A 15,601-nucleotide genomic window follows, 5' to 3' on the forward strand; every position below is an offset into this window, starting at 1 on the left:
AATGTAAGGGTCTTCTCTGTCCTTATAGAGATCAGTTCAGTTATATTTATTATTATACTTGCAGTATTACTAACTTATTACAGTTTTCATTATAGTATGTACACTACTGTTATAAAGTTCGGTCAGAGTTGGTAAGATTTTTTTTTTATGTTTTTGAAAGAATGTTATGCTCTCAAAGGCTGTATTTATTCGGTCAAAAATAGTCAAAGCAGTAATATTGTGAAATATTATTATAATTTAAAAGGACTGTTTCTATGTTGATATATAAAAAATAAAAAAATAAATATTTCTGTGATGGCAAAGCTACATTTTCAGATTTGTCTTCATTGTTACATAATCCTTCAGAATGAATTCTAATATGCTTGACTTGGTGGTCAAGAAAAATTTATTATTATTACTATCACAGTTGAAAACAGTTGTGCTGCTTAATATTTTTGGTATAAACCATGGTACCGTTTTTTCTTGAAACCGTTTTTTCTTTGATGAATAGAAAGTAACTTTTAAAAGTAAAAGTAGATGTAAAGTGTAAAAGTCTTTACTGTCACTTTCAATCAAATCTACTGCATTCTTCCTAAATAAAACTATTTACTTCCTCTATTCAAAATCAGGATCAGAAAGCGCTTTATTGCCAAGGAATTTACCTTGGTATTAAAGCTTCCAGTTAAAATCTTACTTACCCCGAACTTTTGAACGGTGTATATTTATGCATTATTTATACACACAGTTAAAGTGTTCCTGGAAGAGGTATGTGTTTGTGTGAGAGAGTGAGTGTGTGAAGTTTTTGTTGTTGTTGTTGTTGTTTTTGTGACTGGACCTACAGGAATATCATCTCTGTCATGTGGGATTACTTTCTTTGAGTTATATGTTGTTATAGAGGTCATTCTCAATGGATCAGTGATTCAGCATTACGAAGAATAAAGCTCGTACTGTATTCACCCACACGCATAGTTTAAGGTACAGGTTTATGAAGAGTGTGATTTGGCTTTACAGCATTCAATGGCTACTAGAACAGTAGGACGGTTGGAGGAAGTACACATACTTGTGGTCGGAGACGAGTGACATGTCATGTGAATCTGAATAGGCGCACACAGAGGCCATGCTGTTTGCGTTTGCACGTAAGCGCCCAGCCCTGATTGTGGCTCGCTAAGTGCCGCCCTTATTGCATTAGAGAGAAAGATGCCACAGTTAAAAAAAAAAAAAATTCAATCCAATCATTAACCTCATTCCTTTCTCTCTCTCCCTCCCTCTTTTTCTCTCCCGTTTCTCTCTCGTTCTCTCCCACTACCTCTTTACAGTCTCACCGCACGATATACAAGTCCACCAGGTCACAGTGGAATAGCAGCCCCTCAGAAGAAAAACACAAGGTAGAGTCTTTACAGTATCTGCCTGCTCTCGCTCTGTTCTGACACCTGAAACTCTCCGCAGACCTTCAGGCTAGAGGCTGGGAAAGCCGATCCACTGATGTTCAAAGCTGTAGCAACAGATCTGGGTGATGGAAGTGGTGGATGATATATACGCATGCTGGTTCTTCAACTGTAGTCTAGATATTTTTTATAAAATCTTTCTGTTGCTTTTCTAAGGGTTTTGAGCTGAATATCTTGGTTTAGCTGAGGTGAGCAGATGCAGAACGTCCTGGATCATCCCTAGATCTTGAACGCTGTTTATCTCTGACCACTTTAGCCGGAGGTTTTTTGTAGTTTGAAGCTTCGGCAGCAGTTGTCTGGCCCTGAAAGCATTTTCTTCATCTCTGAGCTGTTGGGAATCTGAGTGCTGGCGAAGCATTTCAAGCAGCCCCTGGCCAAACTATGTGAGATATGTGATGGACACTATGTGTGATATAGTGCTTACTCCACTGACAGCCTGATGGCTAAGGTTCAACTGATGGCATTATTTGCTCAAAGACAATATGTGCCTGCAGGGAAAGGGACAGGAATGGAGACGCTGCAGTTCTCTTTGACTTATATGAGGTCTGGGATCTTCTCTCAAAGCACTGATATAAAATGTGTCCTGAAGCAACTCTTTTTCATACTGGACTCTGCCCTCGTCCTAAGCTCAAATGTACTGCATATTTCATTGTATAGACTTTTAAATAGCCTGTAAGGATGTAGAGGGCTGCTCACGCCTAATGTTATCAGTGGGCTACATTACTGGCAAAAGCTTTTGAAAATCTGATCAGATATGAGATTTATTGGTGGTTGTAAGTGAGAACGCAAAAAAAAAAAAAAAAAAAAAAATCTTGTATCAAATATCTCCAAAGAGAAAAACCTATACAAATGATTAATTGTGTGTATATATATATATATATATATATATATATATATATATATATATATATATATATATATAATGATCTATATAAGTATCTCTAAGTACACACTTTCTCCTTTTTGTGTCTTTAGTTTAGAGAGATAAACTAATTGATTAATTAAACAGGATTATTGTGTAGTAATTTGGGTTAGAGAGACAAATTTAATAACCTATGAGGGGAAACCAGAATAGATAATAGTGCATAAATTAGCTGTCCTCTAGAATCCAAAACTTCCACCTCAATCCAAAGCACTTCAGTCGGAAAGATTACGATTCACCGGAGATGACAGATGACAGTCTTATTTGATCCTGAAACACCCTGCTCTAAATTTTAATAGGCATAATTTGAAAGATTTTTATCTTCCATAAGGCCTTTTATGTATGCAGGACACAGTTTGTAAAAGATGTGACATTTTAATAAAATTCAGTTATTATTTAGCAGTGCAGATAACCCCGTAAAACGCTTACGGTTTTCATCTGAGCCCCATTGACACTTTAATTGTTACCCTCAAATAATCAGGAGCAGATCCGGAGACCTGATCTTCCAGCTGACCATTTCAGCTTCAGGAATAGATTTTTCAATATCAGCCCCTAAAGCAGAATATGCCATTAACAACCCCCATCCCACATAAAAAATATAATATTTCAAACAAGTTTCCCTGCTTCCCTGCCATTGGTCAAACAATCAGATAGTCCTTCCTCAACTTGGTTGAGTCAGTGTGTGGCTGTGTTTTGGGATGCTTAAAAAGAGTAATGCTTTAAAAATACCTCCGATTTTTTTCCCCAGAGCCTATGAATGTCATATTTGTCAGGATAGGATAAAGTATTTTAGCACGTGCAGAAAAAAAATATGCACCACAGCTTTAATTCAGGTCTATTTTAGCAACGTTCTCTATCTTCAAATGCCTGGTAAGCACCAAATGTATCCTCTACTGGCATATTTGTGTATGTATACATGATACATATTTATGCAAATCATAGTCTAAGGAACATTTCAAGACCAAATTAGAAACCCAAATGTCTTATAAATGCTGATGTCAGATGTTGTCTGCATCTCTGAACCAGGGCGAACTGAATCTGCTCACTTTTGATGTGTTTGCTTTGCAAATTCAGGGGAAAAATCTGCAGATTTCAACATGATAAAATGCGTTACGCTCAGCTACGGTTGTATTGATAGCTGAAAGCATGATACAATTAGTCTACATATTTAATAAACAAACACATGAGGGCTGATGTGAATCTGCTGAGCTCTCAATAGACATCAGTTCCATGTGGGCCTGACTTCTAAAACTCTTTCGTTCAAATGCTTATCTCAATTCAGACAATGCTATCCACCCCAATTTTCACAGAAATAACCTCTCTGCGAATTAACTGCTTTTTCAGAGCCACTTTTCACACTTGTGTATTATCATAGCTGGCAATGGTGGCCTGCATAACAGGTTAATAGGGAAAAGCAGAAGTTCCTGATAGGAAATGAGCGAGTGATGAAGCAGTGTCATTAGAGGCTTGATGAGACATGCACCTCAACTGCCTGAATCATTGGTTTCCAATCCATCATTTCTGAAAAAAGCTATTTTCTCTGATTCTTTATAATAATACTTTTCAAACATATTTGATCAGCGATGAACTTCAAATAATGATGGAAATTTAAAATGCTTTTATTAGTTTATCAATTTGGTTTGTTAAAATCAATCGCCTTTTGCCGTAATCAGATTTGAGTAACGTCGAACATTTCTGTTTGGTGAGAAATGAATCGCCTCTAAATATATATTTGTCAATGTCAAAGTCCCTGTAAATTCCTGCCTTTTCTGTTCTCACACGACATGTTTATGAGATGGTGTTAGGCTATTAGATATTGTGTTTCCCAATTAAAAACTACCACTCGTGAGTCATTAACAAGCTTTGTGCAGGAGTAAATCATCAATAATGTGGATACAGCACAGGGCAATGCAAAGAAAAAACACACATACACACTCCAGGCTAGTTTCATTGCAGATTTTAGAGCAATTAAAAGCTGTTTATTATGCTGGCATGTTGAGGAATGAGCCGTTTTATTTCTAAATGGCATTAATTTATTGTCTCAAAAGGCATTACCAGAGCTCTATGTTATTAGAGCTTATATACAGTTGGAAATATATGTCTACCCTCCATTGGAAGTAAACCTTCACAATATTTGAATGGAATGCATGCATATGTTTGTATGGGTTTACTTGCCTATAGTTTAAGAAAAAAATGTCCTTAGAAGGGAGCAATGTAAAATGTTTATCTATATATCTTTATAAAACGGATAGTTCCAGTCCTTGATTCTGATTGGTTGAGCCGCGTTCAAAGCCTAAATTCACTGTAAATAACGACTTTGCGGGGCTTATTGCTTTAATCTATCTATCTATCTATCTATCTATCTATCTATCTATCTATCTATCTATCTATCTATCTATCTATCTATCTAACTATCTGAGTTTTAGACCATCGAAGTGAGGACAAAGAGAGTAAAGTGAGGACATTTTGGATGGTCCTCACTTTCTGAGAGCCCTTTAAAGGCCTGTTTGAGGGTCAAGACTTGGTTTAAGGGATCAGGTTATAATTACGTTAAGGGTAGGTTTAGGGTAAGGGTTTGGGTTAGGCAGTTAGTTGTAATGGTAGGGTTAGGGCAAGAAGATAGAGATTGAATTGTGTCAATGAATGGATGTACAAGAATGTGTGTGTGTGTGTGTGTGTGTGTGTGTGTGTGCGTACGTGTGTGCGTGTCTGTCTGTCATAGTTATATGTAATCTTATACAGCTCATATCCAGTGATTGAAGACCAAACTAATGTGTTAGTGTTGTGTGTTACAGGTTACCAGGTCCCTCCAGAGTCCCCGCTGCAGGCAGCGGCAGTAGCAGCAGTAAAGCCCACGGCTCCTCAAACCTGAACCGAAGGAGCCAGAGCTTCAACAGTATTGACAAGAGCAAACCACTGCAGTATGCTAGCGGCAACGACAGAGGTGAGTAATTTACAGACTTTACATTCTCTATCTTAATATTAAAATCAAGGTTTCTGCATGTCACTAACATGAAACAGCAGCAGCTATATCATGTTATCCACTAGATGGTGCCACTATCTAAGAAACAATAGAGCTGTGGGACCAGGCAAGATGCTCTAAGCTGGTTCCCCCGGTAAAAAAAATGCATTTCTTATTACATTTTCATAATGATGTAAATAAATCTGCAGAAAAACACATTTCCTGAGGAAAATTTCGGGACTTGAAGTATAATATTGCACTGCGGTTCCTTTGTGGTGTGTTATTCACATCTGAAAAGGTGATCTGCCCTAGGCATTCACTGTCCTCCTCCTACATATTTAGAGATGACGTTAATGTTATATTTTTGCTTCTTCCACATAACCAGCCTATTCAGGGTTCACTTCAGATTTCATCTTCCTGTCAGAGCCGAACCATCATTCAAAGCCGACTTCATAAAACCACACGGCCATTCAGCCACCAGTGTGTAAATCTCCACAGGCTAGTTGGTTACTTCATAAATCTGCGCTAGACCTGATGGAGTGTGTCGATTGAAGTCGGGTTGGGAGTTCAAAGGCGTGTGACCTGTATTTCGCCCCTACTTCACCCCTCACAGCAAGGATCCATGGCGATCGGTGAACAAAACGCAACTGATTTCCCTCGCAGACTGTTTTTTTTGGCTGTGCTGCCCGATTAGATTTATACTGGACTTTACTGGTCCTTGTTCACCGTTAGCACAGATGCTGGTGTTCCCAGACACTGGGTACGGAGAGGGCGAGACTGCACACACAAAGCCAGACAGAGGGTCTCACATGGCAGACGGAGCTTTGATGAATCAAAGAGTCCTAATAGGCGACGTCTCTCTTGAAACCCATGGCTGCCCTTTTCCATCGGGCCTAACATTACTCAAAACCTTGATTTACAGGGCTACTGTGCTAATACCTCCACAGATGAGAAAAGCAAACTCCCATCTGCCTTTTTTTCCTCATCTTCCCTTTTCTTCTGTCCAAAGAGTCTGCTGCACTGGAGGAACCATGGGAGGGGCTGGTAGGGAGAGAATGAGCTCTGTTCCAAAAAACTGAGCTGCCTACCTAGCATTTTAGGACACCATACAGGGCTCTAGAGTGCGACCAATTTGGTCGCATATGCGACCAAATTTTGTAAGTGTGCGACTAACATTTTTCCTAGGTCGCACCGGTGCACCTGACGTCCTCGCATCCGCTGCCTCTGCACGAACGTTTGTTGGCGTTTGTTCTCCTTTGACGGAACTCACACTCTTCTCTCACGCGATGCCACAGCTCGCACAACACGACAGCCCTGCTTAATGAGTGACGATGGAGGACAGAATTAAACATTCAAACGTAGCCTGGTTACACTTAAGGTCTGTTATATTAGTCTGATTTTATTTTAAATTTCGGCTTCCAAAGATTATAAAAAATAATATATTGAGGTAACTTAAAACCATTAAAAACTATCTACGCGCAACTTCTTCCCTTCGCAGCATTACGCTGTCATTTCTCCCTAAAACTCAGAATCAGAATCAGCACGATCGGTGATTGTTGTAAATGCAGTCTAGCTACTGTTGCTAAATTGCGGGACGCGTTTAATAATTGAAAGAGCTATTAAAAACACAAAAATCTGCGCAAGAGATGTTGTTCGCATGGCGGCGCGCGCTCCGAAACAGTCCGAGACAAGCAAATTATACTTTCGGTTTCATGTGCAGATTGTGCGCGTCTAAACGATCAATTGTACACAAAAGCGTGTCAAAATTACCGGCTTTGAGATTCACTAAAAACAGTTTATGTCTTAAATGGACGTAGTTATGGAAACAGTTGGGAGAATATGGTGCATCAGTAGCCTATTATATCTGCACCCGGTCTTAAAGGGGCCGCAGTCTAATAAACATGCTGACGATTGCGCCATTACTGCAAATCAAACAACAAGAGAAAAATCACTCACAGCTCTCGAAAGAATAACTTCAGCTTTGATAAGCATTAATCTATTTATGATAAATTTTACAGTGTTATTTTACATTTTATTACTTTATTAGATTTCTTTTTAGACCATGCCTGAACAGTAGTAGGCCTTCCTGAAATTAAAGCACTGTGTAGGCCTATATAAAGTGTATCTTTGTTTAATTGTTTATCTTTTGTTTATCTATTGTTTATCTTTGTTTATTATATATAAAACAAAAAGAACCATAAGAATACAGTTAAAGTACTGTATCGATAAGCAGTATCGGTAAGAGTAGGAATACCGTTAATAATTGTGCTTCAAAAAATAAATAAAAGTTTTTACCTACACCTTCTTGTTTAAATTCATTTACATAATATATATGAATGTGTATAGAGCGTGATAAAAAGGTGACCTTAAAATTGTGGCGTTAAAGGTGATACATCCGAGGAAAGATTTGGGTGCACCCAAATTTTGTGCTGGTGCACCTAAATAAAAAAGTTAGGCGCACCAGTGCAACCAAGGCAAAAAGTTAGTCTGGAGCCCTGCCATAGGTGCACTGTTGACACGAAAGCTGTTCCAGTAGGCAGAAAAATGATGCTGCCTTTTGAGACTTAATGTTTTGGCCAAATTTTAAAGGTATGGTCACATTAATGAAACAAGGTCCATCGTGGATTGTCAATAGTGTAGCGATATATAAAGCAGTTCACACAGCTTTATTTTGGTCAATGTGGTGAATACATGTGTCCAACTTGAACCAGTTGGGGAAATCTTTCACTAAACGAAAATTTCCTGATTGAAATTACTATTTTACCTGTGAAAATTTGTCATAAAACGGTAAATATGGCTGCACCTTCACAGGGGAGGTTATCCCAGAATGCATTTTGCCAAACGAGAAGCTGAAAAAGCGGCAGGAATGGTCTGGTACATATTATGAATTGGAAAAATTGTAACTGTAGTCACACTATACAGTTAAAAGAGCCAAAAAAGTGTGTTTTAGCTGGACCAGCCTGAAAAAAATTCAAACTTTCATTATGTTTATGACACCATTGTAGAGTAATTCTGTTCCTGATTTGAAATGTGTTGTTAAAGCATAATTTCAACCAACAGTTACTTAGATTTCGGTCCCCATTCAAATAGATCAGGAATTTCCAAACTATTTTGTCCCCTTAGTACCCCATTAGATTTTAATTCATATTTCAATAATTGAACAACACATTCGCGTGTTCACGGTTCTGTGAAGTTTGTAAGGGTTACATGAGATGCAGGTAAACTAAATGTGTGTTTTTTTTAGTTAGTGTTTTATTTTCATGTTTTCATTAAAAAAAAAATATATATATATATATATATATATATATTTTATAAACTATTAATTAATTAAATGCTTTTCGGCTCACAAACCCCTGCAGTTTCCTCACGTACCCCCAGGGGTTCACAAACATTAGTTGGGGAACCCTGAAATTAAATATAAAATACATATTATATAATATTGGTAAAATATAAATAGATCAAGAAATGGCCAGAAATAGCTTGCGTATGTTGTTATGTATCTATTATGCATATTGTATAAACTTTGTTAGCTTAGCAACATGCAATCAATTAAGATGTGAGATGAGTTTTATTTGCACTCTATGCTGCCTACATAGTGTTCCAAATCAGGCACTTATGACGGTTGGGATGCTGCCTTTGTAGCCCTTTAGGCAGCTCGCTAGGTTCTGGAACAGAGCTAGCATGTAGTCTTTCATTTTATGGCAAACTTGAATACAAAATTCATAATCCGGAGTTTGACCTTTAACTGATTTAATCCTTAACCTCGAAATCTGTCAGCACCCAGTGCTACCGTCACCTGCGTGTCTTAGCACAAAGCCTCTCTGTGGATGCAAATCTCACACTGTTTATAAACCCTATGCCAAGTTAGTAGGCACAAACACTTGCATGTTAAGTAGTCTTGACTCTTGTATAACAAAGCTAATTTCTCCATTCACACTGGCTGCAGGAGTGAATCAGCATGTTTAGCTCATGTCCACTTCCTGGATTCGTTTGAAGGAAATCATTGTTATTTAGTACACTCAATGAACTTCTGGCATAGCTTCATACAATAGCACCTGTGACGGTGGAGATATATCAGAACTGGACAGAAGAGATAACAAAGAAAGCCAGAGGCAAAGGAAATGGCTAATGTGATCCATTCTGGATTAGACAGTAGTGAATTGAGTATTTTCATTACAGAGTTGCTGTCAGTACACCTGTTAATATGTTTGTTTTGGAATGTGTATGGCATCCTACCAGAATTCCAAGACCAAAGTGGAGTTTCACTTTCAACATATAAAGTGGTGTGGCGAAAAGACGGGTAGCTATGGTAACCTCGTTTCGATGGTCTGGTGTGTGTGTACGTGCGAGAGAGAGGCTGTTATTTAAGCTGCTGTTATCTCCAAAGACGGGGTTAATTTAGCTGACACATGCACTGAAGCCCGATCCACACAACGCTCATTCATAGTCCAATCACTGTTCCTTCTACATGATTTTCAATGGAACCAATTGAAGTCCCATCTCCTCCTCTCTTCCTTTATGTTTAGAATTTTTCAGCTTGAGACTTTGATATATCTGGATGCAAATCAAAGTTGGGGACAGCCTGAGTTACTGTGAGATTAAGCAGATTTGCTTGCAGTTTGTTGTGTTATAAGGCAGCTGAAGCATTGGTGTATTACTGATCTTTTTAAATTCACAGAAACTCATTAAAATGGTATTTTATTTTCATGTATAATCCATTGAAGTTCAGTGAAAGCGATCTGATTTAAAAACACTTGAGAGTGAATCTCACAAAACAAAATAAAAATGATTTATTTGGCATTAAAAAAATTCTAATATTATTTTCATGACAGGTGGATGTTTTATTTTTTACTTCCTTTTTGGGAATTTTGGAACATTTGGAATTCTCATTACTGCTATATATATATATTCAGTATTACAGTGATTCGAATATGTGAAGAAATTACTTTTCAACAAAATTTATTTTATTTATTTGTTTTATTTTTAGTACAAATGACCCAAGTGAAAAAATATGCCTTTGTCTGGTTGCATGAGATTCACTCTTAAAATATAAAACATATTCTATACATATAGTACTTGAGTACATTGGTAGAATCAGATGGTAAAACCATGGTAATTTGGTATGTATGTTGGTACTGCATGATTATGATTACTGTATTCATATACCATATTCATATAGGTGCTAGAAAGAATGTAATTCATTATAGATAAAGAAGAAAAAAACAGCATGGTAATACAATGGTACTTTTTTTTGTCAGTAATGTACAATTGACAGAAATCTTGTCAAAGTAATCTGATTTATATACACTTACATTGTAAAGCATTTTGAGTCTATGTCCTGAGCTTTGCAATGGGAAGTTGTCATTATTGGACATTATTGGACTGATAGTTCATGATCTAAAAGGCTTGATATATGTAGATCTGTGGACATGATGTATTTGTATTGGATTAAGTATGTTTACATATATATATAATTCTGTGAGCCATGTTGATTCTCTGAAAAACATCACTGCATTTACAAAGAACAAGAGAGTGTCTGGCAACAACAAAGTATTTGAAATCCCACAAAATCAATTTAGGAGCCAATTTTCTGCCTGAGTGCATCTCAGCATTGCTTGGGATTTTTAGTATGCGGTAGTTGCAGAGTAAAGATTTGGTTGGAGCACTATCTATTTCTCACGTGTTTATCATTTTCCTTTCCCACAATCCCTTTCCTCTTATGTTAATATTTGATTATTGCCGCAGTCATCATTTTTGTTACAATTTTCACAACACAAACTTCGTATTGCTTCTAGGGTGTAGTTTTATCAGTCTAACAGATGTGTCCACTGTGTGGTCTGTTTCTCTGGCACAGAATCGGTGAAGGGCATCCCTCTGCCAGGCAGCATGAACGGCAGTGGCTCGGTGCCCTCAAGCACCAGCGGGCAGCAGCTGGCCTCTGCCATCCCCTCTCCCACAGCTGGAAAGTCCTGGCGCAGCAAATCCATGAACATAAAGCACAGTGCCACCTCGTCCATGCTGGCCACCAAGCCGCCTAGCCCAACCGCTTCCCCGACTCCTCCCTTATCATCTGATCGCCTCCGGCCCCCAATCACAGATGCCTCCAAATCAGCACCCGGCAACCAGCGCTCCATGTTGGAGAAGTTCCGGCTCATCAACCCTCGCTCCGCATCCAGAACCTCGCCCTCGGTGGCCGAAATGGCTCTTCAGGAGGAGGACGACTTGTCGGAGTTTGGAGATGAGGGGACCTGCAGTCCCACACCACCCTGCGGGATCTCGAAACAGCAGGGGAAGACCTCTGCATCCTCCTTTGCACCCCCAAACAAGACCAACAACTGCAAGAACCACAACAATAAGTCCTTGCCGCAGCCCAAAGACAAAGAGGAGAAGAACAAGACAAAGAGCAAAGCCAGCACACCACCCAAAGAGGAGCCAGTAATAGTGGAGCCCTCTAAGAAAGGCTCAAAGATCGGCAGCTTCATCCCCAAAGGAGGCAAAACATCTGCAGCCTCTGTGAAGAAAGAAAGTGCAATCCCCGCCTCCAGCGGCATCCCCAAGCCTGGTCTGAAGGCTCCGGCAACGACCGCCAAGCCTGCAGCAACTCAGCCTAGTGTACCTGCAACTAGTGTACCTGCTACAAGTGAGAAGACCAAACATAGTAAAGGCAGTCAGTCTATATATATGCAGAAATCTTTGGGTGGTTTGGAGAATCGTAAGACCAGCATGGTGTCATCAACCAGTACCTCAGCACTTTCTGGATCCGCCACTTCAGGGCTGGGTGGTGGAGGAGCTCTAGGAGGTAATGGGGTAGTACAACTTCCCCAGCAGCAGCAATACAACCATCCCAACACAGCAACCGTCGCCCCCTTCATGTACCGGTGAGTGATTCTCAAACACAGTTGGACTTGATCGTTGCATTTTTTAAATGTCTTGCTTTGCATATTGTGAATGATGGTTGCCGAAGTTACGGGTACTTGCTTAATGATTAAGGATCTGGATGTGTCCTGTTCAGTCACAGAAGAGTCCACCTCTGTCATATTACATTTACCATTATACCCCTAGCGAATTAATTAAGAGCAGGTGGGCTTTGCTTGTGATCAGTGTACTTTGTCTCTTTGGATAAAATTAGACAGAAATCCCTCAGTAGAGAAAACAGATGCCAACTGGTCATTTTTCATGTCCTCTATGTCCTCATCATAGACCCTGCTGGCTTCTAGTCCTGGCAGGGCTACTGGGGTCTATATATCCGATGGCGCTTAGAGACATTAAAGTGTAAGGCTCAGATAAACAGACAGATCTGGGTTCCTTGGTTCTATTCTGGGTTGTAAAATCATTATCATTATCCATGAGACAGCAGGACCATGTCTCTGTAATTACCCTCAATAGACAGGCAAAGATGAAACCCTCATCCCCAGGAGGTCCAGAATAATTACCTCATCTTTTACTCATTCTGCACACTGATAACCAGTTGTGTGGCTTTTGCCAAATGTAACAGGTACTATTCGTAATCGCTAGTAGTTCACAAGATACACCATTAACTATATGCAAAATCCAGTTTTTGTTTAGATGTGGAAAGTAATATCTGCATGAAAGATCTGACTGTTATAGAGTTGGCCTGGTGGGAAGTGCACATGTTCCGACATGTTGCATAGTGGTTTTTCTGTGCAGGCAACCCGGGTTTTAGTCATTTTCAAATCAATCATTTCTTCACTCTCCTGTCAGAGTAAAGGCAGAAAGAAATCTGGAGGATGTCTTGTTAAATCTGACTGTGGGGGGTGATGTTAACAGGATGGATCTCTTTTCATTATAGATCGTCTAGACAAGAGTCCTGTTTTGACCAGATGGGGTGAGACCCCTCTCACACACATAGGTTACAGAGCAACATAAAGCATCATTAATTACAGACAAATAAATGTTGAACTATTCATCTATATATACAGTTTATCAAACCAGCTTTTAAACCCACAAACACACACCCACTGATCATCTGTCCATTGCATCACATATCCAATCGCGCAAAGCTTTGTTAGAAAAAACAGTGGGTAAACGTCTCATCTTGACAGTATTAATAGCCCGAGTGGGAACCGCTGAGACGTTTGCCAGACCGCCTCGTTTGAGGGGCGTGGCTTCCCTCAGTCCTCACCAAGAGACTGGTGACATCACAAATGATGACTAATGAGGGTGAATAGGGTAGAGTGGAGGAAGAGGAAGTGGGAACAGAAAAGAGAATTATGTGATTGATGGGCAGAGGGCATTCATAACAGTTTGAGTCAGCTTGTTAAAAAGACAAAGAGGGTGTTAATGGTCCTATGACATGGAAGACAAAGATGAGAGTGTTAAAAGCGAGAGAGGAAGAGTATTGTCCTTGAGCGATTGTGCATGTTCAGTAACGTTTAATCCGTCTCTTGATAAAGAGCTCTCAAACCTGATGACCCCCGTCTGACATGCATGCACAAACTGAACCTTTAGAGCTCAACGTCTCTCATAAAAACACACTCACCACCTTACCGGCCTGCCACAGGTTCATTATTCACAGGAAGATGATGGCGTTTTCTTAAAGCTGTGTTTGGCATTCTCAGTGTCGTCTCATAAGGATTATAACCTAAAGACTTAATGGAATTTTAAACTGAAGCCTTTATCGCACTCCACCACCGCAGATCTTCCTCTCGAGAGCTTTGCTTGGCACTGTAAAAACCTGCAGGGCTGCGACAGCACTCAATGGTGCTGCGAGATGGTACACTGCATTTTGAATGGGTCCACATGGTGATCATGCTCTTTAAAACTACACTTACATAGGGTCAAACTTTTTGACATGTTTGGCAAAGGTGGGTGAGTTGATGAAGTTGCATTACCAGCCTCAAAACTATATTTTTGTGTAAATGTAAATATTTATACTCTAGTGTTCAAAATAAGCAGGTTGGTAAGATTTCTTCATGGTTTTGAAAGAAGTCTCTCAACAAAGCAACATTTATTTGATTAAAAATATTTTTTCCACTGGCATGGTGCCTCTCTTCCCATCAACACTCTAAGCTTCAGTGATGTTGCATGAAAACTATATTAAAACGATGAAATGATGTGTCTGATGCCCATGAAATCTCTGTATGTGTCCTTACCCGACCTTCTGTTGAAACTGTCTGTTCATTCAGTTCACCTACCTGACAGTTTAAGCCCTCTTCCTTTCTGCATCATTTGCTTATTTGCATTCTCAGGCAGAGTTTGTGTGTACGTGGGTGAGTGTTTGTTGTCTCAGGTAACACAGGAACACGTGGTGAAACTAATAGTGTGACATGCCACTGAAATATTTGGCTGGTGAATTGGATGTGTGTGACTGTGTGTGTGAGAGAGAGAGAGAAGGGAATGTTTATCTGGGCGAGTGCAGGTATCCTGGGACAACTTTGTTGTAGATGTGGTTGTTATGCATATATACAGTCATAGAGTTTCTCCCAGACTGTTTCAACTGTTCCAGTCTGAACAGCCTCGTATGTGCATGTGCTTGTCAGGTTTTGTTAGATTTTTGGGTACCAGGTGTCCCCACAATGACCGTCAAACCTAAGAAAAAGGAAGATGGCTACATAAAGTCAAAAATCTATGAGATTTTCTTTAGGTAAAATGTTTTCCCTTTATTTTAGGGTTTGACTACAGTAGTACAGTTAGTCTATAGTACTTGGCATTATAATTTTGATGATTATGGCTTACAGCTTATGAAAACCCCAAATTCAAAATCTCAGAAAATTTGAATATTACATGAAATCAATAAAAAAAAGGATTTTAAATACATAAATGTCGGCCCTCTGAAAAGTATAATCATGCATATGTATATAGTTATACTAAATATATTAGTTTCACCTTTTAATTGGAATTACTGAAATACACAAACTTTTGCACGATATTACATTTTTTCGAGTTTCACCTGTATACGTATATTAATGGTATTTAGTATTTGGTGTTAATGATATTTTATTATTTAATAATATATTATTTAATTGTTATTGTCATTATTAATGGCAGGGTATTATCGTTACATACCTAAAACTAAAACCATAAAAAAAGTAATTGCTTGACAAAATAAATATTAACAAAAAAAAAAAAAGTATTTATTATATTTCAGATAGTTGCCAAGGCAACATTTATCATTTTTGTTTAGTTTAAAATTAAATTGAAGAAAATAAAAGACTTATTACAGAAAACGAATAAAAAGGACTAAAACTTGAACTAAAATGAAAATGAAAACAGAAATATTGACCAAAACATTTGCCACTTTTTCATTAAACCCGTGGTTTTATCTTGCAACTG

General features: G+C 38.8%; 1 protein-coding gene across 4 annotated transcripts in view; it reads left to right on the forward strand.

Annotated features, from left to right (window-relative positions):
* Positions 1 to 15,601, forward strand: part of nav3 (neuron navigator 3) — a 148,821-nt gene that overhangs the window by 66,672 nt on the left and 66,548 nt on the right. For all 4 annotated transcript variants that reach the window (XM_084406904.1, XM_084406905.1, XM_084406907.1 and 1 more), the window contains exons 6-8: positions 1,296 to 1,364; positions 5,142 to 5,290; positions 11,163 to 12,186. In XM_084406904.1, coding sequence (XP_084263030.1) covers positions 1,296 to 1,364; positions 5,142 to 5,290; positions 11,163 to 12,186 — 1,242 coding nt within the window. The remainder of the gene's footprint in view (positions 1 to 1,295; positions 1,365 to 5,141; positions 5,291 to 11,162; positions 12,187 to 15,601) is intronic.

The sequence above is a fragment of the Rutilus rutilus genome (assembly GCF_951802725.1).
Source record: "Rutilus rutilus genome assembly, chromosome: 4".
Classification (NCBI taxonomy): domain Eukaryota; kingdom Metazoa; phylum Chordata; class Actinopteri; order Cypriniformes; family Leuciscidae; genus Rutilus; species Rutilus rutilus.